General features: G+C 40.8%; 3 protein-coding genes across 4 annotated transcripts in view; 2 read left to right on the top strand and 1 right to left on the bottom strand.

Annotated features, from left to right (window-relative positions):
• Positions 1-1,328: 1,328 nt before the first annotated feature.
• On the top strand, positions 1,329-3,016 carry LOC131887123 (zinc finger protein 26-like). The gene is made up of 2 exons (XM_059235651.1): positions 1,329-2,398; positions 2,460-3,016. The coding sequence occupies exons 1-2, from the start codon at positions 1,537-1,539 to the stop codon at positions 2,822-2,824; spliced, it is 1,227 nt and encodes a 408-aa protein (XP_059091634.1). The 5' UTR covers positions 1,329-1,536; the 3' UTR covers positions 2,825-3,016.
• Positions 3,017-3,541: 525 nt separating this feature from the next.
• Positions 3,542-6,391, bottom strand: LOC131887124 (ankyrin repeat and MYND domain-containing protein 2-like). The gene is made up of 7 exons (XM_059235652.1): positions 5,761-6,391; positions 4,794-4,959; positions 4,579-4,718; positions 4,316-4,507; positions 3,921-4,242; positions 3,770-3,850; positions 3,542-3,706 (listed from the first exon to the last, which is right to left on the bottom strand). Exons 1-7 carry the CDS (start codon positions 6,004-6,006, stop codon positions 3,648-3,650), a joined length of 1,206 nt encoding a protein of 401 aa, XP_059091635.1. The 5' UTR covers positions 6,007-6,391; the 3' UTR covers positions 3,542-3,647.
• An 803-nt stretch (positions 6,392-7,194) lies between these two features.
• LOC131887121 (uncharacterized) overlaps positions 7,195-13,781 on the top strand; it is a 38,125-nt gene continuing 31,538 nt past the window's right edge. For both annotated transcript variants that reach the window (XM_059235649.1, XM_059235648.1), the window contains exon 1: positions 7,195-7,610. In XM_059235649.1, coding sequence (XP_059091632.1) covers positions 7,414-7,610 — 197 coding nt within the window. In that variant the 5' untranslated portion in view covers positions 7,195-7,413. The remainder of the gene's footprint in view (positions 7,611-13,781) is intronic.

Here is a 13,781-nt window from a genome sequence, read left to right as displayed (position 1 = left end):
ATACTGTGCTTAGAGTATTTCTAGGTAAAGTCATTGGGTTTTAAAGATATGCTTGATGTAAAAAACAGGAGGAGTACTTCATTTTATAAATAAGTTGGTTAAAAATGAAGGACATAAAAAATGAACAATGTCTAATATTTCAAAATGTATCTTAAATGAGTAGTAAGCAACTGTTGGGCAGTTGCTAAGCTATTGCAAATTTCATAACTTTGTTTCAATTAACATTGGCAACCTGCAAAAAAATGATTGCACCTTCTTATTACCTTTGTAATAAAGACCTTGTTGCTTGAATATTTTGGTCTTAACATTCAAAGTCCATTTTTTATTTTATTAACCTACAGGAACGATGTTCGTTCAATTTTCCAAAGCTGATTTTTTTTCAAAAAAATGATTAAAAACCTCAAAACGCAATACAATATATATTATGGAAATTAAAACAATTAGTGAAATAATTTGTCCTCTTTTCACAAAGCCTACTTGTTAGTTGCTGTATACATACATTGATAGGGTTTACATTTTGCAATTAAATTATTCCATTTCTTGTAAAGAAATTGTAGGATTTAAGGCTTAAAACCTATTTCTTGTCTACCCAATCTTGGACTTCTTGTGCTTACTTTTGAACACCTAGTGCCCACTTTTGTACACACACCAAGTGTCCAAAAGTCAGTCTAATTCCCAAAATTGTCCACCCTGGCCCTCACGCCCTTCTAGTTAAAGCGAACCGAATGGGTGTTATCCAGGTGTTTGTAGATGCTTAAGATGAAGTAAGAGAACAAAGGATTCGCTGAAACTATTTATAAGGTCTACAAAATTGCCACGCACGATAGCACTAACCCCTGCAAATTTATCATGAATTCGATATGCTCAACTCTAGTCCGTAATTCATCCCTTTTTATCAAGTCTGCCTCGACAAAATCAACTGTGTTAATGGGAACATTATGTTTCTTTCCAGACAACATTGTAAATCTCACTCTCAAATCTGGTAGCCAGAGAACAGTTTGACATGCCACAGATCTCTGTGAAGAAAATCCACAAGATCAAATCCCCAGAGCTTTTGAGAGCCATTACAGTTGGTTTTTTGACTTCTTCCGGGACTTCTACTGTTTTACTTCATGTTAAAATCTTTAAAAAATTGACAAAGATCGTGCCTCGAATTACCTTCTACCATCCCTGCCTCATTCAAAGAGGTCAATTCCTTTCATTTTGTGTTCAGAGTGTTGAGTTCATTGTGTAAATGTATAGACATCATATATCGCAAACCGAGATTCCTCCATGTGTACAAAATAAACGACGATAAATAGGACAAATACTCAGTTGTTTGAACAATGATAGTCGCTGAACCGTCTGAAGAAAGCGTTGAAGTGTCTCCGGCATTACGAAAAATCGAATAGATATCGATTTGTCAGTCTGGGACGTTGGTTCCAACCACAGTTCCAACCAAATAAGGGGCTTTCTCTTTGGTGTAATTCCTTCGGGGGACGTCAGAGGGCGTCGTGAGTCTTTTATTGAGCCATTGGTGGTTTTGCCTCGACCAACATGGAAGGACACCTCCTTGGTTCCATCAAATTGGAACCTGAAGACAATGGAAGCTTTGAAATCGATCTCAAATCAACGGTCGTTCTACCGATAGAGGCCCAAGAATGGCCGGACCAAGACCAAGATCCAAGCCAATTTTTCCGTTGCTTCAAATGTGAACATCCATTTCACACGGATCTGGGTCGTCGAAACCATGAAAGTGTGTGTAAGGCAGGAGGATCGGAATCGGATCTGGTGTGTTCCAAATTCGACAAGAGCCATGAGGAAACACTAAACTACCGTGCCACTGTGATGATATTTGAAAAATCGCTATTCCAAGACAAATGCAGGGACATGGATGAAGACATGCCACCAGAACTCAACGATGTCCCAAAAACGAAAAAATCCAAGTCGTTTCAGATGGATTTGTCGTGCCTTGTGTGTCGGTTGTTGTTCCCAAATTTGGAACGATTTGCTCAGCACGAGGTCGCTCACACGTACTTGACCAAGGTTGAACGTACTTGTCCACACATTTGCGGTGATTGTGGACAAGACTTTCCAACCTTGGAGGCCGTTGACTTGCATATAAAAAGTGGTTCCAATTCTTGTTCCAACCGACCCAAAGTTATTTACCCGTGTCGCATCTGCGATCGCATGTTCCAAAGGCGAGACAAACTCCGAGATCACATCATGGATCATCTCGGCGGGGTTCTAAGCGATCCTAAGTACAAATGCAAGTATTGCCAGAAGTCCTTTGAAGGCGTTTCTTTGTTCGCCATTCACCTTCGCAGTCATCGTGGCCGCGACTCGATTGTATGTAAAACGTGTCGGAAAACTTTCCATTCCGAATCTGCCCTAAGGAAACATGAAAGGATCCATTCAGGTGGGCTAGTTCAAAGTTTAAACGTTTTTAGGCCAACATGTTTAATTAGTTTCCCTTTCAGGAGAGAAGCCCTTCTGGTGTGGGAAATGCCCGGCCAGGTTTTTCGCTCGTGAAACACTGAATCGCCATCAAAAAGTGCACGCCAAAAATGCAATTGAAGATCCTCTCTGTGGATCGATGAATTCATGCCAATCTTGCAACAGAGATTTTTTAAGGAAAGGAGACCTGGAGAAGCACCTGAATCTAGTCCATAATCATCACTTTGATCAATCCTTTGATCCTAAAAAATTGGCGCTTTCTCACTGCTTGAAACCCGTTGCAAAAACTTACGCCAGAAAGCGAGTCGTTAAAATTGAGTCATGTATTTCCATCAAAAGTGAGCCCTTGTTCGACGATCAAAGCCTCATATCCCTTGACACAAGTTAATGTATTTTTTTCTACAAACAGGAACACACTACCCAGAACATCAAATTTTATTCTTTATTGAGGTCAGTGATACATGATCTTATCTTCATTCAATCAAGGACTTCTCTACCCTTTGATTTGATAGAGTTTCACATTTCCAGGCCCATGCAATCCAATAAAAAGTATCACACAATAAAACACATTTGCAAGCTTCTTGAACCCGTCATTTTTGTACGATTCATCGGGATAATTGTGTTATTTGTTGAACTCAAATGTGTCATAGCCAAGGTTCGGTGGACTTGAAATGAAATCCTTGAAAGGGAGTAAAGGACGAAAAGGCACCGTAAATCCTCGCCAATGTGAGGTCAATTCAAAATGTACGCCATATTTTCGTCTGTTCGGTGATTTTATCAATACGATTTGACTGCAGATCATCCGTACATGTGCGAACTTAGTTCTTTTAGTTCTATGAGATCAAAGGTGGGCTTCACCTCGTAAAAGGTTAATCTCCAATCAATGTTATAGCCTTGATGATTGACGGCCTTGACATTTTAATACAACGCATGTGTATTGTATTGACGAGTACGCACGGGTTGTTGAGTTCATTGGGTTGCTATTCATAAGCTTGTTTGGTTTCCTTATGCATTGATACGATTTGTTACTTTCCCGATCGAAATCGTATACTTAAGGCCTTGACGCGTTCTTGAGGGAACAAAAGATAATAAAATTCTACACATATGCATTGCTTGGTCATGATTCAATGATTAATATGACACTATTGACATTAAATCTAGGGACACGTATTAGATGCGGTTATTTTGGAACGCCCAAGGGTTCACTTTGTTTAGCTTTGGAGTGCTTGAGCTCCCTTCGAAATGGTCTCCATTTGCTTAAGGTGGGTCTCTAGACGTAAAAAAAAAGAGTTATTATCAAGCCTTAATAAAATCCAATGAATCTAACGTTTACCTTTCAACTTGTCACAATACTTCTTGTGCATGAACCAATGCAACTTTTGGCAAGTTTGATCGCAATATTGGACTGATTTGCCTGAAAACAAAATAATTGACACATTTCAGGCATTAAATGACTGGGACTTAAAGCAGTTTAGAATACGAACATTTAGCACACTTCTTTGGCGCATCTTCGTTTCCACAAGAATCGCAATTTTCTTTGTCTTTAAAGCCTTTCTGACCATTGAAAGACTGATTGATAAACTCGGCGGCTGTGATGGAATCGCCGTAATTTTGGCAATGAGAGAAATTCGACACCAGGATCTTGAACAGCTGCGCTTCTTTGTAGGGAAACTCCTTGACACCTTGACGAAGAAAATCTTCTTGGAATACGGGATAGCCATCGCTTTCACGTCCCGTTAGCATAGATTTGATCCACAGATCAATGAAAGAGGTATTCTTCTTGGGCCCATCATCGTATTTCTTTTTCTACAAAGGACAAAGCAACAATTTCAGCCGTCACTTCATGGCCAAGGTCTCGCCCTCAAACACAAATCAATACCTGTTTCATGATGTCTTTGAGGACGTAGTATATAATATGGAACTTCAGCGAAAGCACCTCATTGACATCTTTCCGATCTTTGAACTCTCGATTGGACATGCGCTCCAAAATGTCCACGACTTTCTCAATACTCTCCAATAATTCAGGATTCGATCGTAAATGCAAGGCCAGACTCACGGGGTGGGTATTCATCTGGGGAGAAATGATTTAAATCGATCGAACAGATCGTTCATTAAAAATGGATTGCTGGGCTCAAGATTTACCTTCATGACCAGAGTATGAATGGGTTTAGCCAACTTAATGGGTAATTTGGCTTCATCTTCCAAGGGTTGTTTCCGGGTGAAGTAATAAACGCTCTCTTTGGGGACGAAGTTGTTGATAATCGAGACACAAGTGTGGTTGCCTAAATAGGGCGAAAAATAAGATGAACACATCCAGTATTTTTGATATCACCCTTTTGACGAAACTGATGGCTTACCCACAAAAGCAGCCATTTGCGAAGGGGTTCGTTTGACCGAATTGGTGGCTTCAGGATTGGCCCCATTTTGAACGAGGATCTCGCAGACTCGGGGATTGCCAGATAAAGCCGCAAAATGCAAGGCCGTGTAGCCGTGCTCATGGTTGCCGCCGTTAACCGGAATACCCTAGAAGGACAGGACAAAGATCGCTGAAACTTGACTAAGAGACCCTAATTCCTGCTGGACTTTTCCCTTATAAAGGTATGAAGATTCACGAGATCAGGTGAATCATGGTCACTACTTAACAGGGACGATCGGGGTGAAAATGAGAAATTCTGACCCCGAAGAACTGAATGCATTGTCCGTCACTCAAATTGGTTTGGGCTTGACAACTAAAGTTCGATCGATTATCCTACCCAAACTAAGTCATTCGTCTTGCGTTTATTTTCGTACTGGGTTCTGAAGACTCTTAGTTCTTCAATCAGACACTCGATTGAACTCAAATTCAAGCTCCAAATGTCTTTTTAGATCCCCAAAGCTCAACTCGAGCCGAGGAAAATGCTCTCGGTTGATAGGGGTAAGAGTGACCTACCCAGTTTCATCCCTACCGTCATTGTCCAGAGGCAACGTCGTCCTGGTCTCTTCCTCGGACTACTAGACATATGGACGGTGAACGGGTGGCCAATATGCCGGCTTCAAGTCAGACACAATCGAAGATTCAAACTTACTCTTGCCATCACTACTTAAATGACTACTTTCTAAAGTTCTCTGAGCCAGATTTTGGGCCCATATTTGGCCAAGTTAACTTTTTCAAGGCCAGATCTTTTGATCTCACACTATTCTGATTAGGAATAAGTCCATCTTTCTCCGTATAAGTCTTGGCCACATACAACCATAAAAAAGAAGGCTGATGAATCAATCATGGGCTTGAGAAGTCTCTTATAGCTTTGAACAGGACATCATTTGATGGATGTTGATTCAACGTACCCGATCAATGAGGAACTGCAAGATCCGGGGTTTGCCTTTCCATGCGGCTAAGATCAAGGCTGTGCAACCGTTCTCGTCCTCCAGATCGACTTGGGAGCTGATCACATCCTGCGGATCGTCGAAGAACTTGGCCACCAAATCAGGATCATCTTGGGCTTGATTTTGGATGATTTCGAACACGGGATGAACAAAAGGGGCGGGTTGGGGCGTGGAACTAGCGGGCGCTGGCGACTTAGACTGACTCATGTTGAGGTTTCACTAACTAACTATTCCAATGAGGGAACGGAGAAATCAATGAAATCTCGATCCAAGTAAGGGCAGATCACTACATCTACTAAAACACGCGATGGTAAGATTAAGACAGCATGCTAAGTGACAGTCATCGTAGAGAACAAAACTTCGATAGCTCTGTTTATCAAACACCGGTAGGCAAGTCCAAAAAGGGTCAGGGTAATTTGAAGGTGTTGAGGGACTAATTGATTAACCCAAGGTTGTGATAAGTTGACTTAAGAGCCAAAAAGTTTGTTTTTGGGGTGCTTTAGTGAATTAAACTCGAGCTAAAGGCTTCATTGGACTGGGCCGGCAGACTCTGAGTTTTCTTCTCTTTGGTGCCTAGGCTTTATTTAGCTTTAAAGCCAGTGGAGGTTGCGTTGGGACGAAGTTGCTTTAGTACCGAATTTTTTATGTGATGTCTTCTCGGTCCTTCGAGATTCCGAACGATCGTTCTCTTATTATTTCTGACGCATTCATTCATGCCCCGGCGCATTCGCCTGTTTTCAACAACTAGCTTATCTGTATGGAGTGTGGTATTATCGGGATCCTGTCCCAATCCTGACTAACTCAGTTCTAGCTAATCACATCACAATGACTCCCGACTACGTTTGATCCCTGGACACATTTCTTCCATCCACGTATTTCATTCTAAAGCTTGATATGGGCCTTTAATTATCGGATAAAAAATATGCCAAATTCTCTGGACGGGTCAATAAATCGCATCATCCATGCGTCACCCAGTGATCCAATCTTAATCATTGCTCGTCACCTATCATGAAGTTTCGTTCTTTCGTTCAAAAATAAGCATCCCATATGGCCCTGACAGGACGAGCTAATCCATTAATGACCTATCCATGACCCCATTGTCCAGACTTGGCATCCCTCCAGCACATCCCATCGCCCCTCAAACCCGTGATCCCCACCCCCGGGCTCGCTACTACTTATCCGTCCCGTTACGCGTGTCTTCCATCAGCCAGGTTCCATGTCAGCTGTTGACCATCCCTCTCCGTTATATAGACATTTGGCCCACATCAGCTGCACCGGCCTCCCGGTTTTCGGCTGTAGCCTACTGGGCGAAAAAGGCGGAAAATGGTGGGTGATTGTGAGATCTGCGACTTGAAAAGAGCGAGCGGCTAGCTTGGAAGGCAGGGTAGCTACGAGACACCAAGTACTTTTAAGTATAGAGTAGGAGCGGAGATCGTTGATGGTGTGATTCTAGCCGAGTTTGCATCTAGCCACCGAATCATAAAAAGGGAAAACACGGAAAACTCTTTTAGCGACTCACGGTTCAAAAGTAGCCGGAAATTGTGAGTGTATTGGTTAAGTGTCAGAAACGGGTGAAGTGTGCGTGCGGCTCATCGGTGACTATTATTGTGGATCATGCCAGGCCAGGAAGCCCTGGATGGGTCGCCCCCGCCTCCCGCGGCTCCCCAATCCTTGGACGAGTTCCTGGCTCACTTTTTGAGCAATCATCGGGATGAGAACTTTTTGAGCGTGAAACAGGGCAATTACACCATCACGGAGGCCGAGTTTGTGGGCGAGGTGGCCGATTGGATCCAACAATACCTACAGTACATGTAAGGACCCACCCATTCATTCTGGGGGCTGTTCAACTGGCTGGTTAACCTATAGCGTTCAACTGGCTTTCCGAATCAGCTATTAGGATTTCCTCTATTTCGTCTCATTTTTTTAGATTTGTGGAGAGGGTCGTTCGTTCTAAGAGCAGATCTCAAAAACTAGGCGGGGTACATAGTAACTCATGAACGATAAGGCGATTGACTTGTCGTGACATTTTGTGTTCCTTAGGAGAGTCTCGGCTCAGATTTGAAGGCTTGTCATCAGAAATGTGACAGTCAGTTAATCCTGGTCTTAAGAAAGCGATAGTAGACCTGGGCATGAATCTCTAGATTATGGATGGGCAGACTTCAAATCGAAAATGACATCTTAAAATCAAGTCACGCCTTGTGCTCACATTGTATTGAGACTGACCTCAGGTTGCTGGGGGTACGGATTTCAATTTTAAGCTCAATGGAATAACCGAGTTAAAAGCTATGCTCCCTCAAACCTACCTCTACAAACACAAGAATAAAATGAATGAGCGAGCCTTCTTCTGAAAAGATTTCGTGCAAAGTTATGTACTGAATTTTAAAAGGACATAACTTCTGATCCAATTGCTCGATTGGACTGGAAATTTAAGTACTTAATTTTAGCGACCTGGAGTCCGTCTCATGAGCCGGGAAATGTCACGCATTCACTGGCTCCCAAAGTGTGAATTTTCAAATATAGCCTCCCCGTCCATGTTCCAATATCTCATGCCTGGTCCCAGTTTGACATTTCTTTGATCATACCGAAATGCTGGGCTATTATTTTCTATGGAAAGATGTGAAAAAGAAAATAATTGGGCATGTTGGTTTTGGCATATTTTCATACCAGGTCCAGGAATATTTCCTCAAAGGTCTTAAAAAAAAGAAGGCGACTGATAGTTTTGAAAAAAAAACCATTGACATTCGAAGGGAAGTATATGACATGAAAAAGGCTAGAAAAAATTAACCGACGAATAACTGCAATGAAAGGATATCGCCTAAGGAGGCGTCATGATTTTTTTGATTTCGGGGACCAAAAGAAATTGACGATATATCTGGATGTTCTCAATCAGGTACATAACGACGTTAAATACGCAAGTAGATAAGAGTGTTTTAATGATTCATATATCAAAACAAGCTCCAATTTTTGGAACTTTATTTTTACTTTCAAGAAAACTATCATGGAAGATTTTGGGAGGCCCATTCAAACTCGGGACCAAGTTGAATTCGGCTTGGGTGGCAGCCAAATGAACAAGCAGGATGATCAGATTTTTTCTGCTTTCTGTTCTTGTTTTCAATACCAAATTGACAAGAATAGTTAATCTTTTTCAAAATTTCACTCAACGAGGTGGTTCAGGTGTGGTGTATAATCATAAACGAAGGTAATCTTTTTTTAGCAGTAGTAAAAAACCAAATAGGTTCCTAAAAGAATTGTGCATAAAAAAAATTAGCCTCAAATGATGATATATCCGGAGTGAGGCGACGTTGTAAGAGGAGTCAATTCATTTAAAAAGATGTAAAAATGAATCGGGTTTTTGAAAAAACGACGACATAAGCTAATTGACGATATAAGCGGGTTCCACTGTATACAAAATTGAAATAAGCCATCACTTATAAATTAATTCATGAATTCATAAATTAATTCCTTGAATTAGCCCTGCTCTCAAATATTCATGGGGAAGTGCGGAGGCGTTGATCCGTTGGTTGCTTTTAAGTCAGACAAACAAATTATGTCAATGGATTACATTCAGATCACAGCTGGATCAATCACTGTTGGCGAAACTCTGTGGTTTTACCCCTAAAGAAAAAGTATGTTTGATTGCATTAGATATTCATTTCAGTCTTGAATGCAAGAGTGAATGAAATCTTGCCAAATTCCCAGGGGACCCCCTTCCAAGCCTCGAATCAATTGAAGTTTTTTTCCCATCGAACCCTTGTAGTTTCCCTTTTGAATTAACCAAAATGCATATTTTTTAGCCAGCGACACATAGCATAGGACGCATTTACCTTCACAGTTAGTGCACAAGTATGTACGTTTGCGTTGGTTTCATTTACTCAAAGTGGCTCGCCATTATGAAGTTCAGGGATTAAAACCAGTATGCAAATTGTATATCATACGTTCCAGATGACGAACCAACTTTCAATGGGAACAATGCCCAATTCTTTGTTAACCTTGGTAATCGGTTCATGTCAGTTTATCCCGGTTCATACCGGATATTTTGTAATGCGATAAGGCCCCTCGACATTGAAAAGGGTGTTTAGGTGGCCGCCTCAAAACACAAAATGCTCGGAAGGAAAGCTCCTTATCTAAACTGCGGTTTTCTTGTACAGAGAGAAAATTGCCAGTAATCAATATAATGGCGTTGTAAAAAAAAAAAAGAATGAGAAGAGAAATGTGGTAAAACACGTTGTTCAATGACGATTGGCCAAGCCTTAAGGAGGATGAGCTCGTTTCATTGTCAATGGTCATTTAATGATTCTTTCACTCGAACCACCGAAATACCAGGTTCATCTCGCGTCTGACAACAGTAGAAAACTGTGTAAACCCGTGGGAAATCACTATCATCCCAGGTTACTTGGAATCTCTTATCCCTGTGTTCAATAGACTAACGGCCTGAATCACGCCCAAAATCCAGTTATACATACTTGCGGATCCAGATCCATTCCTTTTCGACATTTTACCGACCACCTCAGGCTTAATTTGTCGTGTTGCTATTTCAATTCAAATATGGCACACGCACTTGCAAAGCAATTGTGGTCGCTGGTGGCTAGTGGCTTTGAAGTTGGGCTATTATGTCCTTGTACAATAGGACAATTGAGCGTAAAGTTCATTAGATTCTCAAGAAGACGCGGATGATGATTATGACGTAAAATGAGAATAGAAATGCAGGGTGCGAGTCATTTGCTTCTCATGAGAAATGTGTAACGAGTTATTATCCAATTGGCCCCGTTTCAATCATTCGCACTGAACATGCCAAAGGACATGTTGGACGAATGATCCCAGTAAACTCGAGCAGAAATGCCAGTTTTCAAACCACAATCAAAAGAATCAAGAGCACATTTGTTGTCCGATTTTATGGATGTTAGACCAAATCCAAGATACGAGTGGTATGCCTTTGTTCCCCGCACTGATGCGGTGACTGAAATACGAATGATGTGTCCCAGAAAAGAATCTGCCTGCAAGTCCATTGATTTATCACGAGCTAAACCGAGACTTTTATTGGTGATGAGTGGATTGAATCTAAGAGTGCTATAGCTTTGGCACCAACTCCGTCTGTTTTGCTTCAGTGGTCTTTGATCACTTGGTCGAAACCTCCGGTTGGAGAATGTACAGTATTGGCGTACGACGCATAAGAAGGTGACTTTGAAATCAAATGAGATTAATTGGAGTGTTTTAAAAGCGTTTCCGCTCCTCAAGCCTTGACTTGTGAATGTTTGTCTTTTCCCAAATTAATCATCCTCATGCAAAGTCGACTTCTTTCGTTGGAAAAAGAGCATTGATTTGAGAATGCCGAACATTTATTTATCTTGCTTCCATGAGTCGTAAGTATTGACGTATCTTTTATTTGTGAGTGCCAGCTTTTGAATCGATATCAAGTTTTGTGTTCTGTCATTCCTATGATTGCGATCCGAGATGGCAGCCGTTAACTATGGACGTCATGTGCAAAAATTCGATTAAACGGATTTGTAAATTGCACATCTAATAGATCACGAAAGACAAGAAATTTAGATAAGCTAGGTATGATCTCAGAGCGATTGCTCAATTGAAGCCTCAAGTTATCAAACAGAAGCGAGAATCATCTTGACCAGACTCAAAGCATACTAATTTCTGTCAGATTTTACTTACGATGCGGTTACTAGACATGTAAAGTGTCCAGGACAGAAATGAAATTTGATCGCATTATCCGCTTTGTCTGAAGTTTGAAATGCACTTATTTAGGCGAACTTTGGCCTTTACATATAATTCTTTTTCGACTCGTTTTCTTAAGCCCTATTCATGCTTTAAAACCCTAACCTGCAAAAGGCCATCAATTTAGAAAATTGCGTTAAACCATCCATGGCTTTAGTGTGATATTGATAAGTTATGCCGGCTACTTTGCATGGTTTAACCAAACAACAACGTCCCATAAGAACGTGTTTTAGATTGCAATTCAACACAATTTCGATGACTTTCAATTGACTGTCATAATTGCCATTAATGTCTAATCTTAAGCGTTTTTGTACTTATTCTCGGAAGAATCAAATTTTTATAACCATAAGTGCGAATACTACGGTATCCAACCTGATGGCAAGGTTGAATATCTATCGAAGGCTTCCCCTTTGGATCCCCCTTTGGGAATAATTCTTACAAGTTATTTGATAAGCTTCAAATTTGGACTCTTCTGTTTTCATAGAAAAAAATGGAACTTGCCTTGGATGTATATTATACCAATTGGAGCAAGCGATAATGTTTGCGAAAGGCTCACCGAACACTTTCAAATGTTTGGCTAAAACAGTTTTATGCTTGAAATTGGCACTTTCTTGCATTTAACATGTATTTATGCTCCTCCCTGGCATTAACGAATAGTGCATGTGCAAGAACATTGAATGTCAATCATTTTGGGCTTTAAATGTCAGAGCCCATGTGTCTGATATTTGATCTCGTTTAAAGCGATAAAAAAGTTCGAATTAATTGCCTCGTAACATTTATTTGAAGAGAAACGAAAAAGGTGGATTAAAAAATTTGCTTCGTTCGCTAGTCAAACTCATGGCTCTAAATGTTGTTAGGTATTTTTCAACTATGCTCTCAAAGCTTATGGCTAGACTTTTTGAGGTCAAGAATGTGAAAGGAATATTTGCTGGCCTTATTAAATAGCAAAAATCTCAAAAATGATAATAGGCCATCGAATACAAACTTTAGGATACAATAGCCGGTTTTATCCCTCAGAACTATCTGCAATCCTGGTTTCAATCGCCGAGTAGAAAAATATTTTTGTTTTTACAACATCCTACAGACAATTGTTCAAACTTCACATCACAAAGAAAGACCAACAAAGCTCACTGGTTATTACGTGATGGCAAATTTTGAGATTGAAAACCGTCAAAAATAGATTAAGCAAAAATTAGATATGCATTAATAGCCCTGGCATTGATGCTTCACTTATGGGAAATCAGATTGACATGAACGCACAGAAGCTGGCGATTATCACGTCAGCTCTCAAGATCAGTGTTGCCGGAAATGGGGAAAATGCATCTGGGAACTATGAACCACCTTTTTTGCTCGAATTGGTGAAAGAGAGAGGTTGCCCAGAATGCACTGAAAATGCTTAAGCTCACTGTGAAACTTGAACTAAATCTGCTCGTTCAAGAAGTATTTAGGTGTAATCCTCCAAAATATTGGAAAGTTCGATGAGCATTCTTGAATATGCTTCGCCTATTTGGGCTCCAACTAGTTCAGCAAATTTTGCAAATAGCCAAAAAGGTCCAAACATGTTTCACTCGGCACATTACAGGATTGAGAGAACTCTCGTATTGGGAGAAACTAGAAAAGTTGAAACTGTACAGTACTCAGAAAAGGTACGAAAGTTATGAAAACAATTTTCGTTTAAAGATCATTCCGTAAAGAATACATAAGCCTTCCTTTGTTCTCAACCCAGATTTTAGCGTCAAATCTAGCGATCGCAGGGGCTTAACGTGCGTTTTGTGAGCACCTTCTAGCCCTCGAGAATCCAGGTTAATTAGATCCTTGAAGTCCTTATCTCTTCTTTCTCGGGCTCCTTCATTGATAAATGTGCTTCCTTCTAATATTCGTAAGTGATATGTTGGCGTTGATGCAGCAGCATTTTTTTTAGACTGACTTGGACAAGTTTTGACCAAAATTCGAGATCAACCCTTTATTCAAGGGCTAACTCGACCCAAAGTTCACAAAAAAAGGTATCGAAGTAGCAGCATTTATCAACTTCATAAATCCTCTAGGCTCCAGCAAGTAATCCACGTAGTGAAGCTTCTTTTTACCGCTCAGTAGGAGGTAAACATCCGTTCGTTCCTTCGTTAAATGGAGATTTGAACGCGAGGAGTGGCTTAGACTGCCCTGTACACTCGCATTGCCTCGAGTTCTTCAAAAACTTTGGACGGGGAAAAGCTGCGTGTGTGTGTGTGTGTGTGTATGGATCGCTCGCGCTTTTT

This window comes from Tigriopus californicus, chromosome 9 (genome assembly GCF_007210705.1).
Source record: "Tigriopus californicus strain San Diego chromosome 9, Tcal_SD_v2.1, whole genome shotgun sequence".
In the NCBI taxonomy this organism is placed as follows: domain Eukaryota; kingdom Metazoa; phylum Arthropoda; class Copepoda; order Harpacticoida; family Harpacticidae; genus Tigriopus; species Tigriopus californicus.
Note: the sequence above shows the minus strand (reverse complement) of the source record. Positions and strands in the feature narration are given on the sequence as shown.